At 36.1% G+C, this 23,158-nt stretch overlaps 1 protein-coding gene across 26 annotated transcripts in view; it reads left to right on the forward strand.

The window, feature by feature from the left end:
- Window positions 1-23,158, forward strand: part of RIMS2 (regulating synaptic membrane exocytosis 2) — a 449,594-nt gene that overhangs the window by 76,359 nt on the left and 350,077 nt on the right. For 14 of the 26 annotated variants that reach the window (XM_062490879.1, XM_062490968.1, XM_062490936.1 and 11 more), the window contains 2 exons: window positions 13,065-13,275; window positions 21,011-21,022. In XM_062490879.1, coding sequence (XP_062346863.1) covers window positions 13,065-13,275; window positions 21,011-21,022 — 223 coding nt within the window. The remainder of the gene's footprint in view (window positions 1-13,064; window positions 13,276-21,010; window positions 21,023-23,158) is intronic. The other 12 variants (XM_062490945.1, XM_062490919.1, XM_062491000.1 and 9 more) reach the window with 1 other exon arrangement.

A 23,158-nucleotide genomic window follows, 5' to 3' on the forward strand; every position in this document is an offset into this window, starting at 1 on the left:
GAAAAAGTAATTTTTCCTCTCATAGTGAGGATAAACACATTTATCACAGTACCTTAGTTATTTTGGACATTACTTGAAGTTACAGGTCTTGAAATGAATGGCTTATTGTAAGTCAACAGATGATGCAAAAAAACAGTAACCCGAGTGACTATGAGAAATACTATCTCTGCTGGAGATGCTCTTTATAAATGTAATAATGTTGCAATGTGCTTAATTGCCAACAACTGAAGTAGCCTCTTTTTCCAGCACATTTGGTGAATACCATATCCCTTTAAAAGGAAATCCAGAATAAAGTTGATAAAACTGTCATTTGTGAAAACAAGTAAAATATAGGATAAACTATGAAACTTTTTTTCTGAGTGAAAAATTTAGATAGAACAGTAATTGGTATACTTTTAATATTAAGGCTGTATTAAAAAAATAACTTATAGTAATTAAAATGTTTAAAATGTGCCTCAGATTCCTTAAAACTGCTATTTAATAGAATTCCTAAAATAAGTAGTGTCAGCAAAAATGTAGAGATAACCAAGGGGCAGCTAGATTTCTAAGGTTTTTACATTAGTAATATTTCTGCTTCAAAACAGCATTCAAGTAAATCAGGAAGAAACATGTAACTATAAAAATCAGTATGCTTTTATCAGCATAGATACAAAAAGTAGAATGGTGGGGTACAAACAGATTGTAAAAGGAAACTTCAATGGGAGCCAAGTGTATTTCTAGGAGTTTAGATTTCTGGTGAGAATTTTTGTGTAGGGTATGAAAGTTTGTGTACATCCTCTCATCTGTGTATAGAAAATGTCCCAGTAGGAATCTTGTATTTTGCATAAAGCTCATAATAAGGGTGTTGCAATAGCTGCAAGGTAATCCTAATTCTAGATAATAAAGTACTTTTTTTCTGTTAAAGAAGAAAAATAGTTGTGAGATGTTATTTCCTTTTTATTCAGCGGGAGCCCTCACACTTTTTTTTTTTTTTTGTGGTTGATGTTGACTCACAGGTCTAGAGAGACATTTTGGTTTCTCTTTGGGATTTTCTAACAGGTAGACAACTGCAAGTGGTGCTAGTTTGGTAGTTGAGAGTGTCATGATTCTGGATGGATATAATGCTATGCCTGATGTGCTTATTTTGCAGCAATATACAGGCCACTGTTTTCCCCTGTTCATTGTGCCTTCTCTCTTATTAAGAAATTAAGGGCAGATGCTGGTTGTCATCAATGTGAGACTGAATGCAGAAAGAAAGGCTCACTATTCCTATGCACAGTTTCTGAAAACTCCACTTTCAATTGTCCGAAGTGTTCAGCAGCAGTAGTACATGATAATATGATGGCATCAAGTAGAACTGAAGATTCAAATAGTATTACCTAGTGTAAGTTGTCTCTGATGGTGTCCTTTTTAATATTCAGTAAAGTCTGAGCTAATGTTGCATCATTACCCTTAAATGAGAGAGTTCTAAAAGTTTCCTTCTGTCACTATGACTACTTTTCCAAACTTGAAACACAGTTGTCTTTGAGACAATTGTTTTTTCCTATCAGAATTGGCAGAAATTATTTAAGTGAAGTGGAAGGTATCTGGAAATGTAAAGCATGCAGCTTGACTGCTTACATATTTTTAGTGAGTTAGTTAAAAAAAAAATTGACAATAATTATCTATAATTTTTGAAGTTCCTGGCAGCCTACTTTTGCTGTAAGTTCAACTGCTTGCTCCTGATCTTCATTGTCAGCTGAGGTTCAGTTCTTACAGCTTCAGCAGTTAATCAAAGGAGCTCCATTGGGATAGCGTGGATTGCAAACACAGAGGGATGAGGCCATGGAACTGGAGATAAAATATTTTTAACTGCATGAATGCAGTTGTGGAATGAACTTGGATAGCTTCCTTGGAGAGTCAGGCACTTTTTCAATTACAGCTGGCATGGTTAATTTACTTTAAATGAGACCTAAAGTTACCTGGGAAGTGTTGGCCTTGTCACAAGAGTAAGGAGCAGAAGGAAAACTACCACTGTTGTGTGTAACATTATGGATTTAGTTTACCCACTTGATGCTTAAATATTAAAACCAGAGTCATATTTGGTACTTAGAGCACAAGTGGAGAAGGTAAAGAATTAGATGACAAAGTCTGTTAGAGGAAAAATGAAGAATTTTTTAATGGAGAGAGAGTTAAAAATGCAGCTGAGAATGTTTATTTTAGAGTCAAATGAGAAAAACATGCTAGGAATAGACAGACTCACAGTGGTTTAAGAAGCTATTTTCTTAAGTTTTTTTTTTTAACTGTGTGAGTGGCTATGGAGAATGAGGAAAAATGTACCAGTGTAATCACCATAATATTTGCATGAAAGTTGTGGAAACTTGTGTTGTAACATAGGATTTTAAATAAGATCCAGAAAAGAATAATTAGAACCTTCTCAATTACATTGAAATAAAACAGAGCGGTGTGAAAATATTCAAAGGTATCAAGTAGTTCCCATATGGACTTAGGAAGGAACCTTACTTGTTTACAGGTCGCTGCTCTCCTAACTACTGGAGAAATTAGGAAACTTTGAATGATTTAGCCATTAAACTTCTGGAGCAATGTGATATTATCTTTAATCTTAAGTGCCCATATTTATTATTGTCACCAAAGTAGTGTTGAAAAAGATCTTGATAAACTGGATGTTTTACTATTGTCTGTTTAAAACTTAGTTGTGACTTTCTAGCTTTATGTCTATCACAAATTGTAAAACTAGAATAAGCAGTCCAATAAAAAGTGAATTTTAGCAAACAAGAAATAATTCAAAGGTACCACTTCTCAATTTAATCTTGCAGTTCATTTGAACTGCTGAGGATAAGGTAGAAGCAAGTATCTGTTCTTAGGAAAACTAGAAGTAACAGGTACAGCCAGAAGGTCCCCAATTCCTTTTTCCTTTTTATGCATCTTGTCTGGCTTTATCTTGATCTCAAACCCACAGAGAAATATAACATTGTGTCAGTCCTTTTTAGTCCATATATTCATCTTCATGTTCACTTCTGTTCACAGGACTACTGTACTTAGGTATTCCCTGCTCCCTGGTGTAAACAAAGAGCAGTTTCACTGCAGCTAATAAACAGAGTTAATAAACAAAGGCTGCAGATTTATTCAGTACTGAGCATTGTAAAGGGGGAAAAAAAATAGGTAAGCTAGTCCTGTCTGTTCCAGGTAGGCTTTTTTGTCTAGGTGGTCTGTTTTCTGTTGATTCATTTAGAGTCATATCCTCATTTATTAAAATGCAGGAATGCAGGGGCTGTTTTTCCCCACATTTTTTTTTTATGAAATTGAGTTTCTGAATGTATTAAATTAAACTAGAGTCAGTGACATGACTTCATCTGTAGTTAAAAAATTATTTAGGGTCATACCAAATTAAGTACTTCATTCTGACATCAGGAAACTGCAATGGGAGAATACTTTCTACTTTGTGAGGGGGGTCAAATAAGCTATGAACAAAAATGTGATGCAGTATGACCTGTTAGCCTTTACAGAAAGCTCTAGTAAATGGGAAAAAGAGAATGGAGCCAGGCCAACTTGAAGACATCATGTTGGCCATGTATTTTAATTCTAAGAATAGCCTGTTACGAGCTTCCCACCAGAGAATATTTGGGTTCATTCTCCAGCATGAGGCAAATGATTTTAGGTCGTAACAGGACATCTTTACCCTGCTCCCTTGCATGGAAAAGAGAAACTGAAACAGATCTGGTAGTTTTGGATGCTTATTAACTCTGACATAGTTGGCTTTTCCTACTTGAATTACAAGTGAGCAGCAGCACTGCTATTAACCAAGGGTAAAGTAATTTAGCAGCCACACTCCTTTCTTTCCATTCTCTTACCTCTTTTTCTTCAGCATTTCAAGCACAGTCAGTGTAATTCACTTAGGTTTAGAATATATATGCACTTAGACTGAAAATATACACATTTTCGGTATTTTTTCAGGGAAATTATCCAAAGATAAAATGTTCCATATGTGTGAACTTAACTCTGTGCCCTTTTTACCTAGGATCCGGATTTTGGCCATCTTGTTTGTTTGGTTTATTTCTGTTTGTTTGTTCTTAAAAATTCAGTAAGGGTATTGTATTGATAAATAAATCACTGTTTTAGAGGGAGGTAGTATTTTTCTTAGTGTCAACAAAGTTATTTCTTTTGTAAATAAGTCTTTCACCATGTTTAGCGCCTCCTTATTCTCTAGTCAGTTCTGTAGGCTCTCTAAATATGTTCTGCACATAAAATTATATCACTGTTCCTCTGTGTCTATTTCATGTTAATGAATATCACAGAAAGATTAAATTGCACATTCCTTAATAGGTTAGGGAGTAGGAAATATGAAAATCAAGGGTTTTTTTTCCTCCACCTGTAAACCAACTTAAACCATAATAGGTGAAAAAGCTAAAAATTTCAGATTTGTTTCCACTGACATTTTCAGGAGTATTTATTCTTTGTTAAGAAAAAAAAATCACAATGCAATATCTCACTATTTGACACTTCTGAATAGGGTTGCTATTGTCATTATATGGCTTATATTTAGCCTTCTATATCTAAGCAAAATACTGTAAATTCTAGGAAAAATATATTAACTTTTAAAGTGGGGAAAATGCATTTCCCACCTGAAAAAATAGTGTGGAGTTAATTTTCTGCTACTTTCTTCACTTAAACAGCTAAGTCAGATCATTTATGCCAAGTACAACTCACAGGAGAGACTGTGCACATTTTTGAGATAAGCTTGGGAGTTGTTTCAGCATAGATTTCTTGGACTTATTACAGGTAGAAATTCAAATGAATTGAATTTTATGGTATCTTTCTGTTTTAAAGGAGTTTGTGAAAGTTTAGCTAAAACTGGTACTTTCAGCAGGAATCAAAGTAAGTACCTCTGACGGGCTCTTTTCAGTATCTTAGATTTCCCCTACTTGCTGTAAATTCCAGTGCATAAATTAAAAAGTAGCATTTTTACTTGGCAGTTGTATTTTTAAGCCCTTTCAATTTGCACTCTCTGTATGTATTTTTTTTCAGTCTAAAGTCTAAGCTTAGACATTTCACTTAGCTGCTCCTGAAGTTGAACCTACTGACAGTAGAAAATAGTTAATTTTTGAGGAAATCACACAACTACTATGTTAATTCTAATGAGACAGTTGAGGTCTTGCCTGCAAGAAAGTTAAAGTGCTGTGAATTGAGTGAATGTTTGTAGAGATCTCTGCTGGCATCTACTTTGTCAGTATTTCATTTTCACTGATATGAAAGCTGAAAGCTGAATTGTGAATGGCTTCAATACTCTAGTTGTGTTACCTGCCTGGATATGAAGCTATTAGTTTCAAATAGAATTATAGGATAGGATGTGAAGTTTTTGTTTGAAGTTAGATTTGAGTTTTTGGTTGCTTAAAAATTTTTCTTTATCTGGTAGACTTAAAGCAGAATCATGGTTTTCTGAAGAGGAGTTTTGTGTGATGCCCTTTCTCATTTCAGTTCAGGCTTCAGGGTTCCAACATATTTCTATTTTACTACCTACACTTAGCCATATTAAGGCATAAACCCAAGCTTTTTCTGCCCTTTTCACTGTATGGAGTTGAAAGCAAATGTGAGTTCATTGGTCAGACTTTGAGAGAGCTATTCTCACAGTAGTTTATAAAAAAATATAGAGCTGGGTTTTTTTCAGATAGTAAACATGGTCACTTTTTTTCTTGTCAGCACTGCTAAGCCAAATAGCAATATTGCATATTTTAGTTGAATATTTTTCCTTATGATTCTACTTGGGTTTATACTTCATATCTCTTGTCTGATTCCATGAAGCCCTTGCCAGTTATGTAACAACAGGAGTGTTCTTTGGGGAGAGTCTCTGAACTGACCTCCTGCTCAAAGCATGGCTATTGCCAAGACTCAGTTAAGGCAACTGGAGCTCTGTCTGGGCAAGTTTTGAAAAGCTCCAAGCATAGTGATCCTACAGTCTATTTGGACGACTTTTTTCAGTACTGTTTTGCCTTCCAAATGTACATGCTTCTTCTAATGCCCAGCCTTAACCCCCTCACAAAGTGCTGTTTTAGTGCCTTTTTCTGCTTGGTTTTGACTACCAGAGAGAATTTGGCTCTGTAAGTTTTCTTTTCAGGTCATGTTAGGTTAGATTCAGACAGGTATTAAATCACTCTTTAGTCCATTCCTCTTCACTGGATTGAGCAAAGATGATAATTTTTTTTGTTGACAAACTGGACTTGTCAAATGTGTCCAATTTGTCCACATCCATCAATAACAGGCAGACACCAACCTGGGCACAGTAGTCCAGGTGCAGCCTTTCTAGTGCCAAAGGGAATAAAAACTTCCCTTAATCTGCTGCTCATACTCTTGCTAGTGTGGACCCATATGTAATTTGTCCAGTTTGCAGTGCAGGCACACACACCACTGGCTCATTGCCTCATTTCCACCCTATTTTCCAGGGGTTCTTATCAGCAGAACTGCTGTTCAGCCTGCTGTTTCCCAGCCTCTACCAGCACATGGGGTTATATATACGAGTAGTATCCATTAAGAAGTGGATGTACTTAGTGACAGGTTAGTTGGCACTATTGTAAAAGCAGGAACTTCAAGTGTACAGTACAGGGAAGAATGTCGTATGCTACTCGACAGCCATTGCCACCAGCAGAAAAATTGTTAAATGAATGGACTTGGCAGAAATGAAAGTGAGCAAACCCTTTTTGAAGCCTGGATTAAAGCCACATCTGTGCTCTGTGCCTGGGAATACAAAAGAAAGCAAGTGCTACATCTGTAATAAACCTCTGAGAGAAGTGTATCCAGGAAATAAGTAGCTTCTACACTTACATCTGGTCTGAACATCCTGCATGCTCTCTTGACAGTTGCCCTTTGAATGGTAAATTTTAAGCAGATGTAGAAATTTCAGAAACATTTATGTGAACTTCTGGGAGGCAGGTATAGTTTCAGAACTTCTTGTCAGTAATTTTTTTTTTTTTCAGTTTTGGTAAAATGCTGAAAATTTTAGAGACATTTCTGGAGGGGAGGAGAAAATGAAAACTTCTGTACAATAATGTCAGTAATAAACTTGCTTTTCTTACTTGCCTTTGGCATGGATCAGGAGAGACTCAGTTTGCTGTTTTTTGACTGATTGAGTTTTTCATTTCTGGAAAGGTGTGGGCAATCAGGAAAAGCAGAATTAAATTAACTCTGTTTCAGAACAAAGCAAGTATTCCAATAGAAAGTATTTTTTGATGCTGTCAGAGCAATCCATGTTCTTACAAACAGAATCACAGAATGACTATGTTGGAAGAGACCTTCAACACCATGAAGTCCAACCCATGCCCTAACACCTCAACTAGACTATGGCACCAAGTGCCACATCCAGTCTTTTTTTAAACACATCCAGGGACGGTGACTCCATCACCTCCCCAGGCAGAACATTCCAGTATTTTATCACTCTCTCAGTGAAAAACATTTTCCTAATATCCAGTCTAATTTTCCCTTGATGCAGCTTGAGACTGTGTCCTCTTGTTCTGTTGGTTGCTGCCTGATGGAAGAGACCAGCCCCCACCTGAGTACAGCCACCTTTCAGGAAGTTGTAGAGAGTGATAAGGTCACCCCTGAGTCTCCTTTTCTCCAGGCTAAACAACCCCAGCTCCCTCAGCCGTTCCTCACAGGGTTTGTGTTCAAAGCTGCTCACCAGCCTTGTTCCCCTCCCTGGATGTGCTCAAATGTCTCAATGTCCTTCCCAAACTGAGGGGACAGAACTGGACACTGTACTCAAGGTGTGGCCTCACCAGTGCTGAGTACAGGGGAAGAATGACCTCCCTGCTCCTGCTGGCCACACTGTTCCTGATCCAGTCCAGGATGCCAGTGGCCTTCTTGGCCACCAGGGCACGCTGCTGGCTCATGTTCAGTCGGTTGTCAACCAGTACCCCCAGGTCCCTTTCTGCCTGGGCACAGTCTAACCACACTGTCCCCAGCCCGTAACGTTGCAGGGGGTTATTGTGGCCAAAATGCAGGACTCAATACTTGGACTTATTAAACTTCATCTTACTGGGCTCTGCCCATCCATCCAACTGGTACAAGTCCCTCTGCAGAGTCCTCCTACCTTCCAACAGATGGACACATGCTCCCAGCTTAGTGTCATCTCAAATTTACTAATGAAGGACTCAATACCCTCATCCATATCATCAATGAAAATTATTGAACAGGACTGGCCCCAGCACAGACCCCTGGGCGACACCACTGGTGACTGGTTGCCACCTGATTTTTCACAGTTGTTTTCACATTGAGAAGTCCTCTATGAAGTTATCTTGGATATGTTGTTTTAAAAATAAAAAAAGCTGGTGTAATCATATAAGCCTCATGAGCTTCACCACTGTAGCTTCCAGCAGGTACAAGTGTGATTCAGGGAAGTAATTCTCACAAGAGCAGAACTTATTTACCAGTTTCCCAGACTAAATTTTCATGATCATTAGGTGTTTGTGTAAACTCATGCCAACTTCTTCTTTTCCTCTAAAATTTATAGCAGTGTTGAAGTACATACTTGTATTTTTGAAAAAAATGTACTGAAGGAGTGAGACTTTGCATCAGTATAGATAGATGCCACATGCTATAGAGGCCATTGCCAAAATGCACACATATAAGGGTTATGGATATGCATTGCTGTGTTTTCCACTTAAATGAGCTGTTAGTTATGATTGAATATAATTATCTGGATTTGCAAACAAAGTCCCTATCGCGTCTAAGAATAAAGCTTTTCACTGTGGATAAAATTTTGGCCTGAAATGCAACTCTTCTACAGAACCCGTTTTTTCACTGCTAGAAAGACATTGGAGTGCTGAAGTGTGTCTAGAGAAGGGCAATGAATTTGGTGAAGGGTCTGGAGGCCCATGAGGAGCAACTGAGGGAGCTGGTGGTGTTTAGCCTGGAGAAAAAGAAGCTCAGGGATGACCTTACTGCTGTCTACAACTGCCTGAAAGGAGGCTGTAGCCATGTGTGGGTCAGGCTTTTCTCTCAGGTAACAGTAATTGGATGAGAGGAAATGGCCTCTAGTTGCACCAGGGGAGGTTTAGATTGGATATTAAGAAAAAATTCTTCATGGAAAGGGTTTTTAAGCATTGGAACAGGCTGTTCAAGGAAGTGTTTGAGTCACCATCCCTGCAGGTGTTTAAAAGATGTGTGGATGTGGCATTTTGGGATGTAGTTCAGCTGTGAACTTGCAATGCTGGGTTAATAGTTGGACTCAATGATCTTAATAGTCTATTCCAGCCTAAACTATTCTATGAATCATGGGTGGCTCTCGACCTCCTGCATTAACAGAGTGACTGACTGTATATGGGGACTGGAAATTGTAGTCTTGGGTTACTTGAGTTTGGTTTCAGGCTGTGAAGTTTGCCTTGGTACTGGTTACTTGAATTTCCCGAGAAAGTGAACTCCTGAGCCAATCAGGCAGCAGTGTTCTCAGTAGAAAGATGAGTGCAGACAGCTTGAACAAGATGGAGTTTTATTTTGCATTGTTTTCTGAAAAGCATGTTATACAGTTTTTGCTAAATGTGTTTCAGACACTGCTATTTTAAACACTAATTTTAATCACTGCTGTGTGTTTTTAGCTTAAATTTTGGCTTAAACTTGTGCAGGCTAGATGATAAAAACTTAATTATTTATCTGCAAAATAGATCACAATTTTTTAAATGTACTTCCTAAAATGAGTACTCTGTATTTTGTTTCAAGTATGCATATTCATCTCAGGTGGTTCTGCTTAGTAAATAGAACACATATTGTGTCTAACTGAATATTTCATAGACTCTTGTCTTCTCTGTTTAATTTTTTCTGACAGCTATTATACATGTAATAATTTTCTCAGAACAGTAAAAGATGTATTAATGAACAATTTTGGCTGATGATAAGTTGTTTCCTACTAGAACAAGGATTTTGGAAAATTACTGTGTATAACCTTGAAAAGTTTATGCATTAAAGGAAAAGTTATGACCTTTACATAGATTCTTATGCCCAAGAGGAAACACAAGTGAAATTATTTCAGTACATGAGGCTTAAGATTTGGCAAAAGCCTTGTGCTTTTTATGCATCAGTGAGACTGGTAAGCAAGTAATCATACAGACAAAGGCTGTAGATTATAAGGAAGCCACAAAACTGAATACAGCCTAAAAATAAACTTGGAGTTCAGCACAGATAATATGCTTTAAATGAAGAATGCAATGTTAAGCAAAATTAAAAGGCAGGCAAGGTCTCAGAGATTACATGTGTTATTGATGGAAACAGGCCAGACTACCAACTACCAATTATATAGGGTTGTCAGTGTAAAATGCTGAAATATGCCGGGTTTCAGATTTCCAAATTTTGTTTTCAATTTCACTCAGCTCTCGCTTATTAGTAACTCGTGTCCTGCCCCATTCAACAAATTGCACTCAATAGTGAGCTCTTTCGGAGCAGGGAGAAGGTGGAGGCAGTCCCTTACACCTGACTGCCCAAATGGCTTTTAGGGCAATCCCAGCTCTCCCATCCTTCCTGGAGAGGTCTCAGACGAGCCCTTCTCCCTGCTGTGCTGCAGACCAGGAGGCTGGTGCAGGTGGGAGAGGGCTGACAGAGAGAAAAAAGGAGCCACTGCTGCTGGGAGTCCATCGCTGCGCCTGAGGACAGCCTGGGGACTCAGGATTGGTCTTGAAGTGACAACAGCAGGTACACAGAAAAGTGACACATGAGCACGTTTCCCCCTTCCTGGGAAAGGGTCAGTGGCAGCTGGGAGCTCAGGCAGCAGGTTAATACAGACAGGTGTGACTCTGACTATCACTTCTTACATTTTTTTCTCTTCAGTCAGAGTCAGGATTAAAAGCAGGAGAGACTCAATTTCATGTTTGGACTCAGTTATTTATTAATTCTTACCTATGTTACAGTGAGTGCTACAGCACTTCTAGCTAACAAGCTAAAAGTGAGGAAATGACAATGTATCTTGCTTGTTACGAGGTCTTTTAAAGCCAAACAGTCCAATTAAAAAGTAACACCTGTATTTTTTTTTTTACTTTTGACCCAATGACCTAACACCCATGACCTGCAGTGTGGCATTTTCTATCCAATTAAAAAGTGCTACCTAAACCCAAGAAGAAGAGGGACGAGAAGAAAGAAAAACCTTTGCCCTAAAACATCCACCTTGTCCCATACCTGTTACTGTATTCTAAAACTCCAAATTCCAAACCCTTCACCATGTTTTATGACACACTTCTATTCAAACTGCTCAGCAGTCATTTTAGTTCTATAATTCAATTTTGAAAGCCTTATCCAAGAGTTCAGGTGAAAAGCAGTGCTCTTTTGGGGGTCAGTGCCTGACAGCACAGAAAGTTCAAAACTCCCTGTTACCAGGGTTCCAACATCCAGCCTCCTGTCTTTCCTGCTGGAGAGAGGGAGATGCCTGCCTGTTCCTACAATTCCTCTGTGATCTAATGTAAAGTATATTCTTAGGGGAGTTTTCATGAAAAACAAAATAAATTCCAGCAATTATTGTCATACGTGTGAATATCTGTGTAAATAACTGCTTGAGTTAATTTTGAACTGACTCATATAATTGTTTTGGTAGGCAGCTCTGAAAATTCTGATGAAATAGTTTTTCATCATTAATTTATATGTGATTTATATAAAGGATATATTTATGCTTAAGGGAGTTGGTCTTCTGGATTAAGTTGTTTTCTAGGTTGTTTTTTGTTCTAGCTTATGATTCATGTGTGTTTTTTATTAACTCAGTCTCAAGATTCTCAAGAGAGTAATTCTAAGGAAAAACAAACGCCTTCTGCAATTTTGTAAATTTTTTTTTTCATTTGTTTGATCTTATGTTACCTTTTTAATGTTTCATAAGAGGAGCTTAATTTCTTGGGTTTTGCATGAACTTATTCAAGGAACTAAAAAATCTACCTAAATTAGATTAATTACTTTTAATTTGCTAAACTTTAAAATCTCTATTGCAAAACTAGGCAAGTTGAATTCCATGGTAAGAATTCACCTATCACTGTTCAGACCCCTTTAAATCACAATGATAAAAAAAAAAAGAATAGTCAAAGTTCTTCTTTTTTTTTTCCTCAATGGGTTTGAAACTCCTGTGATATGCAATGTCACCCTTCCCATCTTTTTCAGAATCTGCAAAAGCTAAAATACTGTGGGTATTTAAAATGAAAATTAAATTTCCCATGACATCATTTACCTGTAGAAATAGGGCTTTTGAGAAAAAAGCCTATCATTACAGACTATGAAATGTGTCTGTAGTTTGGTCACCATGAGATAATTCCCATTATCATGTTTTGAGATTTGATGATTGTGGACTCAGAAATATGGATGAATTAACATGATGAATTAACATTGCAGTTCTCTACACTCATGACCACTGACTGCCTTTGTTTATAGTTCTGGAAATAGATGGTAAATGTCTGTGTGTATGTATCTTAGGCAATTTTTCCTAGATTTTGCACCTAAGGCTGTCTTCTATTTTACATTTTACATGAGGTGACAGTTCCTGTTCAATGATATGAATGGCTTAAATGATTTTTAATAACTTGTTAAGATGAGGTACATTTTTATGGACTTAAACCCAGTGATTGAACAGTCATTGAAAAAGCATTTGGGAATCATTATTCTATGCAGTATTGTTAGAGAAATGAAGATAAGCTAGATCAAGAAAACATATTTACATCTCTTTGGTGGAATTAGGTAAAAGTATAGTTTAAAGAATGAATTAGGTTTTTTCTTCTCCTCTTAGCCAGTTTACTGTTTAGTACCATGGGCTCTTGGATTGCTTATCCTATGTTTCCAGCTGTTGTGTTTGTAGCAAACATCTGGTCCCATCCTAAAGCAAACAGCTTTTTTTTTTTTTTTTTTTGTGACAGCTGGACTGTGAGCTGAGTGTTATCAATGTTGAGTTTCCTCCTAGAGTTTAGTTATAATGAAAAAAGAAATAATTCTTGAACATAACACTTCTGGAGCATCATAAATTAAATATATTTGCTTTGCTACAGTATTTCTCTGATTTGTAAAAATGATTGCGATTTAGTGACTGTGAAATATTTGTGGGCAAAAGTAAGCAACAACTAATGATCTCTTCTCTTCTGCAGAAAATTACATCAGCAGTTTGAGATGTATAAGGAGCAAGTGAAGAAGATGGGTGAAGAATCACAGCAGCACCAGGAGCAGAAGGGTGATGCCCCAACCTGTGGCATCTGCCACAAAACAAAATTTGCTGATGGCTGTGGCCATAACTGTTCATATTGCCAAACTAAATTCTGTGCACGCTGCGGAGGAAGAGTGTCTCTGCGGTCAAATAAGGTATGGAGTTATGAGAGTCTAACAGCAGGCTTCTCCTGAACTCAGTAGCTCTTGCTCATTGCTTGTGAATCTGAATCACATAACTACTGAAACAGATTTCCTTTAAGGAGACAATGATGTCTGCTTCAGGGACTTTTAAGATATCTGTCCTAATTTAATGTAATTTCCAGTTGCATATGGATTTGTGATTATGGCATTTGAATTAATACATACCATTTTTTGACTAAGGAAATTTCTTTGATTGGAGGATGAGTCTCTATTTGAGAAACAGAAGTATTGATTATTATAAAGTAGAGCAAGGATTTGTTTCTTTCCTGCTTTCCTAGGCACCTCTGCACAAAATTATTGCAAAATAAGTGTTAGAACATTATATATAAAATAATACTGTGCTTTAAAATATTTATTATCTATTATACATATCCACACATATTATGCGTATTTATATGTGCATACACATGCAAATATTAACCTTTTTCTGGAAAATAATTAGATGCACTAACAGATATTGTTCTGTATATGCTGGTGTTTATTATATAAGAAGTGGTAAACCAGCAGTCTGATTCTTAATAAAGCTGAATGATAGAGTAAAAAATTCAGCACAACTGATGCAATCATAGAAAACTCTTCTGAGATCATTTTGCTCAACATTTTGGATAAAATGTTCAGAACTGATACCCAGAATGTTTCTCAGATTCTGACAGATACTTGTAGAAGACATATGGCACTATTCAGGAAGTATTTTGCTAGTTTTTGTGAAAATATGTATTTTGTAAACAATACAATCTTTTATTGTTTTAATGTTTATTCATGTATTTTTAAAAATATAATTTATTTCCATAAGTAATTTTTTTCAGTAATATGCTCATTGCAAATACCATACAATTGGTAAATATTATCTGTTGTAAGGTAGGAGAGAAGAGTATGTATGTTATGTATTTGCCTAATATTGAAAGTAGGTTTAAATTATGGGACTGAAGTATTTGATTAACAAAGTATAGAATAATAAAAAAACCACAAAAATGTAATAATAGTTCCTGATTATTAAAATAGCTGAGATTCTGTGTAAATGTCTCAAATTGCCTTGGTTTTCATTAAGGTAACTTAAAAATGTTGCCTTCAGTAGGTTCACCTTTTTTTTTAATAACTAAGTCATATTGCTAGTAATAAGAGGGATAATAATTTCTGTATTAATTTCAACTGATTATAAAAGCCAATTAGGACAGATATTTGAGTCATTGTGCCTACATCCTTACAAACATAGCATTAGGAAGAATGCTTCATTTCCTAATGAAACATTCTGATACACCCTTTGGATTCTCCTTGAGATGGATCATTTGAACTTGACAGATACATTTGACTGCTCTTGACAGATTTTCAGTGAAATTCTTCCATAGAGTCTTAGGTAATTCCACTGCTTCACCATGCTCACCTCAGATAGCTTTTTTTACTGTCTAACTGAAATCTGTCTTTCAGTAAGTCTACTCCTCCATTCTGTCTGAGACTGTTCTGCAACACTTCTCAGCTGGCATTTTTTTCCTATTACTTTTGCTAATTTAGTGTGAGGCTTTCCTGCACTTTATTCATTTTTATTCTAGATAATTTATGACTATTTTGAACACACTATTTCTAGACTGATTTCCTGTGAGGGTTTGCTGGTGAAAACTTAAAAAAAACCCCAGACCATTTATTCCTGTTTTTTCTTGTTGTCCTTTCATTAATCAAGTTTTCCTATGGATGAATTTTCCTTTTCTATGGCAATTGAGATTTTTTAAAGGACTGTAATCCCAGCTCAGCAGTAGGAATAAATCCTTTTTTCTCACTTCCTCTGTGACTACTTGAAAAAATTCTAATATGTGTAACAGATGTGAATTCCCTTCACTAAAGCCATTCTGACTTCCCCACATTTTATCAGAATTTATTCATATGCTTCCTGATTTTATTCTGTATTTGAGTTTCTAAAAATCTGTCCAATGTCGATGTCAGACTCATTTGTCTATTCTTTAATTGATATAATGTTGAAATTCCTTATAAATATCTTGGTATTTTTGCCAACTTTTATACTTTTCATAGATGAAAATCTGTATTACTGTTAATAACTATTTCAGGCTGGAGATGTTTTGCACTAACTATGATTTAATTTAAAAAATCTGTTAATTTTTTTGTTGACTCACTTTATATCTACTCTTTCTGAAATATCAGTTCAAAGTATGTCCTCCATTTTACTCTGCACAAAATAATAGTCTAGAGTAAATACCTTCCTAGTCACTGTGAATATGAATAAAAAGGATCTAACTTGGAAAGACTGTAACAGTCTTCTATTTATGCCCTTCTTTATGCCTACACTGATTATTCTATTAAAACTATTTTGGTCTACCAGAATTCATTCTTATCTCTCTTCATTTCTGAATATAACTTTAGTTTCTTGAAGGATGACTTCTAATAACTTCCTATTTTAAATTTGCTTTTTTTTGGCCTTTGTAGACATTTTTGAGACATTATATCCATATATATATATATATATATATATATATATATGTATACGTATATGTATGTATGTCTGCTTTGGACCTTATATAAGGAGGTACTTACACTGCCTGAAATGTTCTTTGATGCATCTGTTTGAGATCTTCATAATATCAAGTTTCAAGCAAAATTCCTGCCTTTTACTCCAGATTCTGCTCCCAAGCTGTTTAGTACAGACAGTATTAGCAGCATGCACCTCAGATGATGTACTGCAAAGAATACTCCATCTTCAATTTCTCAAGGCTGACTACTGCTTACAAGGTTCATTGCCATGAGAAGGAGCAGGGAGTGGAAATGTTTTGACTGTTGTCAGAGCATTAGATTAGGATTCTCAGAATGTTTGGATGATTTATTCATTTTTCAGTTTCATTAAAGTGCCTTAAATATATGGCCTTAGCCGTCAGTTCAAGCTGTACAAAAATTATCATTATGTGGGAGTTCCTTCTAGCTGAAACAAATAAAAATGATAATGGTGGCACTTCTGTACAATTTATTATCTTGGTGAATGGTGTATTTAGCTAAATGGGGACTTAAATTTCAAGGAAGTAAAAAACCTTGAACATTCACCTTTTATGTTTATGAACAGTTTCAGGTTGATTAAAACTGAAATAATAGGTCATGTGAGAGTGAGCATAAATTGTTCCTAGTAATAGGAGTACCACTGAGATATAAAATATACTCCTGTTCTTTTTTTTTTAAAAATTATATATTAATTTATATAGAGAAATGCACATTGAACATGTAGAGAGAAGAATGAGGTTTATACAGGTGAGAAATCTAAATGCTAAAATGTTGGAAAAATACAGCCTCCAGATTGATACAACATTGTGTGCAGCGAATGTTAAGTTTTAGCACCTCAGAATGCCAGTTGACTGAACCAACCTTTCACTTGTACAGAAAGGAAAAAATGCTTGTCTTGAAAAGTTAACTTAATGCATGCTGAATACCCTCTTTCAGGGTATTTGCCAACTTATTATCACTTGGAGCCACTGAAACATCCTTCTTTCTTTGACTTTGAAGAACAAAAGTAAGGGATTTTCAGTTGTTTTATAGGACCCAGCAACAAAATGGGGAACACGTAAGGTGCAAGTAGGGAACTTCTTTCAGTTGCCCTGGTTCAGTGCAAACTTTGTATTCTGCTTATTTCCCTGGGGCTGTTTGATTTTGATAAAACCATCAAGTTCCCTTTACTGAATGATTCTAACTGCAGGACTTGCAATGTGATCATCTATATGGAGTTGCAACACAAAATCATAGCCTACTTGTGGTAATGCATAATCCATTTCATTATGTAAAGAACTAGCAAGCATTGAAGAATTAGTCTGTCACAATCAAGTTTTCTAAGTCACTAGTGTTCAGAATAAACTCCATGAGTTGTTATTGCGTACAAGTGAGTTAGTCATTAGGAGATATGGTTTGACTTTGCATTTCTCTACAAGACACGTAACACTGCAAACATGAGGAAAGGATTCCTCTAAACACTTAGTGTGGTTTTTCTTTTAAGTTTAATCCCTATAGCACCTGTAAAAAGTGATAAACTGAAACTGTATTCATCTCTCTGGAGATCAAATATCTCTGTAAAAAGTAAGTCAGTGATAAATTATTCCAAAGATGTTCCACTTCTGAATAAGAAGTTGTAAATTCACAATTGGAGGGTGTGAAAGTTATGCTTCTCATTAGGATGAATTTCACATCTCAGTGTCCCCATGGATAGAATAGAATTTTTATTACCAGATACATTGAAGACTTCCAATCTTAAATCTGGTCTTGATTATATTGGAACGCTGTTAATGCCACAGGAATATCTATGATAGTTAAGACATCTCTAAATGATGATCACTTAGAAATGATCAAACCCTGCCTATTTTATTTGAGGTGATCAACCTCTTTATTCTATTGAGAGATACCCAAGCTTATCAGGACTACAGTTCAGTTGGTGTACTTCATGGTCCTTAGTAGCTTTCCCCACTCCTTTCCTGGTGGAGTTTGGCTTCTTTGAGGTGTGGTGCAGCTGTAACCTGGGATCAGCCTTGGGAAAGGAGTTGTGTGAGCATAATTTGCAATAAGCTCCCTTGGGAGCTCCAGTCCTTTGCCTGGGAGCTGCTCAGTGCTCCAGCCTTGGTCCCTGCCTCAGCCATGCAGCTGCCTGGATGCTTCCCTTGCTGAGCCTAATCCAGGCTTGGCTTCCTGGATTGCCCCAGCTCTGCCTCATCACCGTGGACCTTTCTGGGGACCTGGATTCTTGTTGACCCTGGGCCCTATCCTTGGGTTCCCCTTGGGTGCATGCTGTGGGACAGAGGTGTGCAGGTGGGAGCATGACCTGCCTCATGCCACTCTTTCTGCCTCCTCCTGGCCCAGTTGCTGACCCTGCTTCTGCCAGGACACTATAATGCTGTCCCAGCATAACCCTTCAGCAAAACACTTCTTCAAATTGTTCCATTTAATACTAAGAGTAAGAAACCTTGCACAACTGCCATTTTGAACCAGGAGGTATTGCCCCTTTCCAGTCTGTAAACTTTACTTGCAAACTAATGCCTAGCAGAACTGATATTCAGAATCTGCATTTATTTGATTCTTTGGATTCTCTTGCTTGTTAAAAAAAACCTGTGATTTTAATACAGGCTATGCGGATATGATCAGTCTCTTCAAATGACAACTGCACAAACTATTTGTTATTAATTTTATTTATTTGAAGCTATTTGCATTTGATAGCTCTTTTGATCTCAATAAACAGGAAATGATGGTCTCAATTTCAACAGAGGCTACATGTTTGAACTCTTCACTACTTAAAAGTTTGCATAAACCTTAGAGGTTGGTAGGATCTTGATATGATGAAGAACTCACAATTTTACCCAGACTTACAATTTTAGGCAATTAAAGAGTGAAAATATAGTCTTGAAGAGTAGCTTTGGCTCATGCAGTCAGATACAGATGGACCTTGTAACAGATCTTTTTAGAAAAAAGGATAAGGGATTAATTCTAGTTTTATTTTGATTACAGGGTGAAATTCCACTAATTTTGCTGACATTTCTGTATGTCTGGATACTCATGGAGATAAGGCCTTTTTCCTTAAAACCACTGTTAAAATATATCTGCACTTTCATGTGGAACAGGACAAATACCAGTGTTCTTTGAAAACTGAATTGAATGATTTCTCTAATGTCTTTGCCACTGAAATGCCTGACTAGGCTGTCTTTCTTTTCATCAGTCATGTCATTGCTTGCAGTGTAATGCTATAAACTCAAGAATGTTTGACAAAATGTGTGGAGGAGGCTGGAGGCAATCTTAGGTGTTTGGTAAAGTGTGATGGAATATCTTGAACTTCACATATCTTTATACATTGTAGCTTGTTTCTGAAAAGAGATTATTCATCCTGGATATTATTCAACATAAGTTGATTGTGTGACTCAAGTCTTGGTTACTATTATGATCAAAGTATGAATGACAGGATTTTGATTTATGCTTATGGGTTCTAATTCTCTTGGATATTAGAGTATATTTCTTCAGAGGTGAGGATGAGAAATCAGGGCTCTAGATGTTTCCATATATGAGGTCTCTGAACACTACTTTCTTTCTTACTGCAGTGGGACAGGAAACCGTGCTAGGAAAGTATGAGACCAGCTGGTACTGAGCAGAAAAATATGTCTCTGCACACAGAGTGTGATAATACATGGATGTCCTGTGATTTAGATATCTTCCTATGCTATTTTCTATTTGTATAACTGAGAATACTACTAAAACCCATAGCATCTTTAAAATACTTTAATCTTTTGCCACTGAACATAGGTTCATAGAATAAATTGGGTCAGATGGGACCCATGGAGGTTTTTCCAGACCAATCTCCTGCTCCATGCAGGATTAACTTCAAAGTCAGGTGAGGTTTTTTAGGACCTTGTTCAACTGAATTATAAAAACCTCCTAGGAGAGAAAATCCCTAACCCAACTGGACAACCTCTTTAAATGATTAACAACTCTTGTGATGTTCTTTTTTTCTTACGTGCAATATAATCCCTCAACTGTTGCATTTTATTACCTGTGCATCTTCAAGAAAATTCTGGTTTTGTGTTCCTTTAGCTAAACTTCAAATAGTTGAGGGATGCAAGTTGTTTCTGTCTTTCCACATCCTTCCCTATCCCAGCCTTCTTTAGGCTAAATAAGCCTATCTCCCTCAGCTTCTCCTTGTATATTGTCTGTTTTATTGCCTGTCTTGTTTGGCTTCTATTGTATTCTCTCCTGTTCGTTTGTAACTTCAGGATTGGGGAGAACCTAAGCTTTCTGTAAGAGTTGCATGTTATGAAGTTACATGTCATACAGGTATTGGAACAACAAATCTACAAAATTAATTGTCACCCTTTTTTGCTAAGCAGTTGTATTCTCAGCACACCCAATGCTTAACCAAGATTTAGTTTCTGCACTGGCATGTGAAATTAAAATACCAGATAAAAATTATCATTATTCATTCACTAAAATAGGGAATTTTTGATTGAAAATATTTTTAATATTTTTTTCAAAGCTATTATTCCATTTACAACTTTAGACAGCTAAAAAGACAGCTTCTTCAAGGAAAATAACCAATAGGAATATTTGTATTTAATATTGATGAGTATGAAAGAGTATGTGTTATAGACCTGGCATGCAGTAAACACTTGTGACAAACTCTGTCTCCTTGTGCTTTGTAACTCCGGGTTTTTAAAGATTTATTGAGTGGCCAACATGCAATTTTGCCATTTGAATACCCTCTATTTGTCTGTAGTAAACAAACATTCTTAATTTCATTGAACTCTTTGCAAGTGCAAAGCATTGATGAGTGCTAATCATTTGAAGTACTGGGGTCCAAGGTATGAGCTAAACGCTGCATCCTTTTGATGAGATGACCCATTTTTTGTGAAGATAATTCATGCATGTCTCCCAGAATTTTTAAATGAAAATAATTCCCTGTAAGCATTTTTGTACAATTTTTAAATTTCTCAGTAGTCTCAATTTCATTCATGAAAGGATCATGACAATTATTAAAATTACCCAATTTCACTATATCTCCTTCACCATTAGGGAAAATACGAAAGATACGTATTACTTCCTTTGATATTTATTTGTTTACCTTACTAAAAATTTCTAGTACTTGCTTTCAAAGTGGAAGTGATTCTTTCCTTATTTGTGTTTTTATTTTTTTTCCTTGTCCTTTCTTTCTTGCTTTCGTGGATATGAACTCCAGGAGGACAAAGTGGTTAGAACCTTTTTTCTGTTTAAAGTTCTTTTTACTTATGGTAGACTTATTTCCTGCCCTCCATTTGCTCTCATTTACATAGGTGTAATTCCTACTGAAGGCAAGAGGAATTACTGTCATTAAAATGAAAGCATTGCTTGGCATAAAAGGCTTAACTGTTTTCTCAAATATCTTACTAATAACCTGTGAGTTGTTGTGAAGAGTATGCATGATATTCCTCTGTTTGCAGCTTTTGTGAGCATGCCCCTGCCTTTCCTTTGCTTTTCAATATATGTGCACAGCTTAAAAAAGTTAAATGTCATTTCTGTCATAGGTGTTTCTTTGCTAAAATTCATTTGTATTCTTCTAGAAGTGGCATAAAGTGATCGTAATGATTTTTCCACTCTGTATCACTGATCTGTATGCTCTCAACGTTTTAGGTTGTAATATTTTTTTGGCATGGTAGTTCAGTTCTGACTGTCAGTGACAATACAATTAGATACCAGTAAATATTAAGATATCTATGCTAAACGTTTAGGAATGTGCCAGCAATGTCATGGAGTTAACCACTGATATAAATTTTTTACTAAACTGGTTTTTAGGCGTTCTTAAAATACAGTGCACATATTGTATGCAACATAATGTTGAAATAATGTTAAATGTGTTATGTGTGTCACTGACATTCTGTTTGTCTTGATAACATTGCACATACAGTAAATATTTTAATCTTTAATTTTAACAAGGTTTAAAATGGTAGTATAAATCTGAATTTAGGTATAAGCCTGGGTATGCTTCAATATTTTAACAAATTAGTGTAAATTTTTTTAAATAACAGAATTGAGAAAGCTACATGAGCTAGTGTAAATAGTTTCTTCCATCAAACTCTCTGCTGTATTCTAAAGAACTAAAATTACAAAAGCAATTTGCCCTGTAGTGCTTGGCAAATAATTTCCTGTATGAGATGGAATAAAGAAATTCTTTAACATTCATATACTTTTAGTTAATGTATACAGAAAATGCCTTTTTCTATAATAACATGTAATTTATTCTTCCTGATAGAAGTGGCAAGGCTCACATTTGGCTTGCACATATGGTTCAGAAATACTTTGCTTCACACAGAAATTGTAATGTGCAGTTGTTACCATTTAGGACATATCTTTAGTAGCAGACAAGTGACATTTGAGGTGGGCCATCTACTGGTGTCCCAGTCTGTTAGAGGGTACACAGCTTTCTTTTTGGCTTACATCATCAGAGTTTTTCACAATTAAAAGGCTATGAGAGTTCAAAAGCTGTGAAGTAACAGCAGTTTGTAGAATACAGAGGTGGATGTCGAATATGAAAAGCAGATGGAAAAAGAGGAACAATTTTCTCCGTGAAGAATGTACTCTTTCTGCATAATTGTGCAAGTACTGGATGCCCGCTAACAGGATTTATTCCCACAGTCACTCTAACAAGTGATGCCTGCAAAATAATTTATGTTGGAACCATGTCAAATACTAAATTCACCTGGAAGATAAAATTAAATAAAAAAACCATGCAAAGGAGGTCACAGTAATAAGGTTATATTATTATCTAGCTTTACCATGTACATGGGTTACAGAGAAAAGGGACAGGAATTTCCCTAGCTAATCAACTAGTTAGGTTGCTTTATGTTTTGGCTGATTTTGAAATAGATGCTTTAGAAGTTATGAAGACAGAAAAAACAATGAATATATACCATCAACTTTTTCTCAGCTACAGACATTGTGAAGAAGGAACAGCAGTGGTATTTTTCTTTATATTTTAGTACTAACTGTAAGATGAAAAGCCCTGGTGAATTGAATGCAGATACTATCAAAATAGGTACCTTTAATATAAACAGATTTTTGTATGCTACAGTATTTATCAGTAGATTAACACACTAGTGAACCCTTAGTATTATTTTATATCCTTCATTTTCCAGTGCCAGTGTAGAAGGACTGAATTCCAGTCTTTCTTAGGAGGCCTGTTCTGTATTTTTGTAGCCATAGAATGGCAGATTCAATAGAAAATGCTCCTGGATAAAGATGCTTGGTGACTGTCTTGTTGATCTAATTAAAAATATAGCTTTGGAAAATGAGATGTATTCAAAGCATCAGGTCTGTAAAAAGTTAGAAACATATTTTAGTGTGTCCCCTG

Source organism: Cinclus cinclus, chromosome 1, assembly GCF_963662255.1.
Source record: "Cinclus cinclus chromosome 1, bCinCin1.1, whole genome shotgun sequence".
In the NCBI taxonomy this organism is placed as follows: domain Eukaryota; kingdom Metazoa; phylum Chordata; class Aves; order Passeriformes; family Cinclidae; genus Cinclus; species Cinclus cinclus.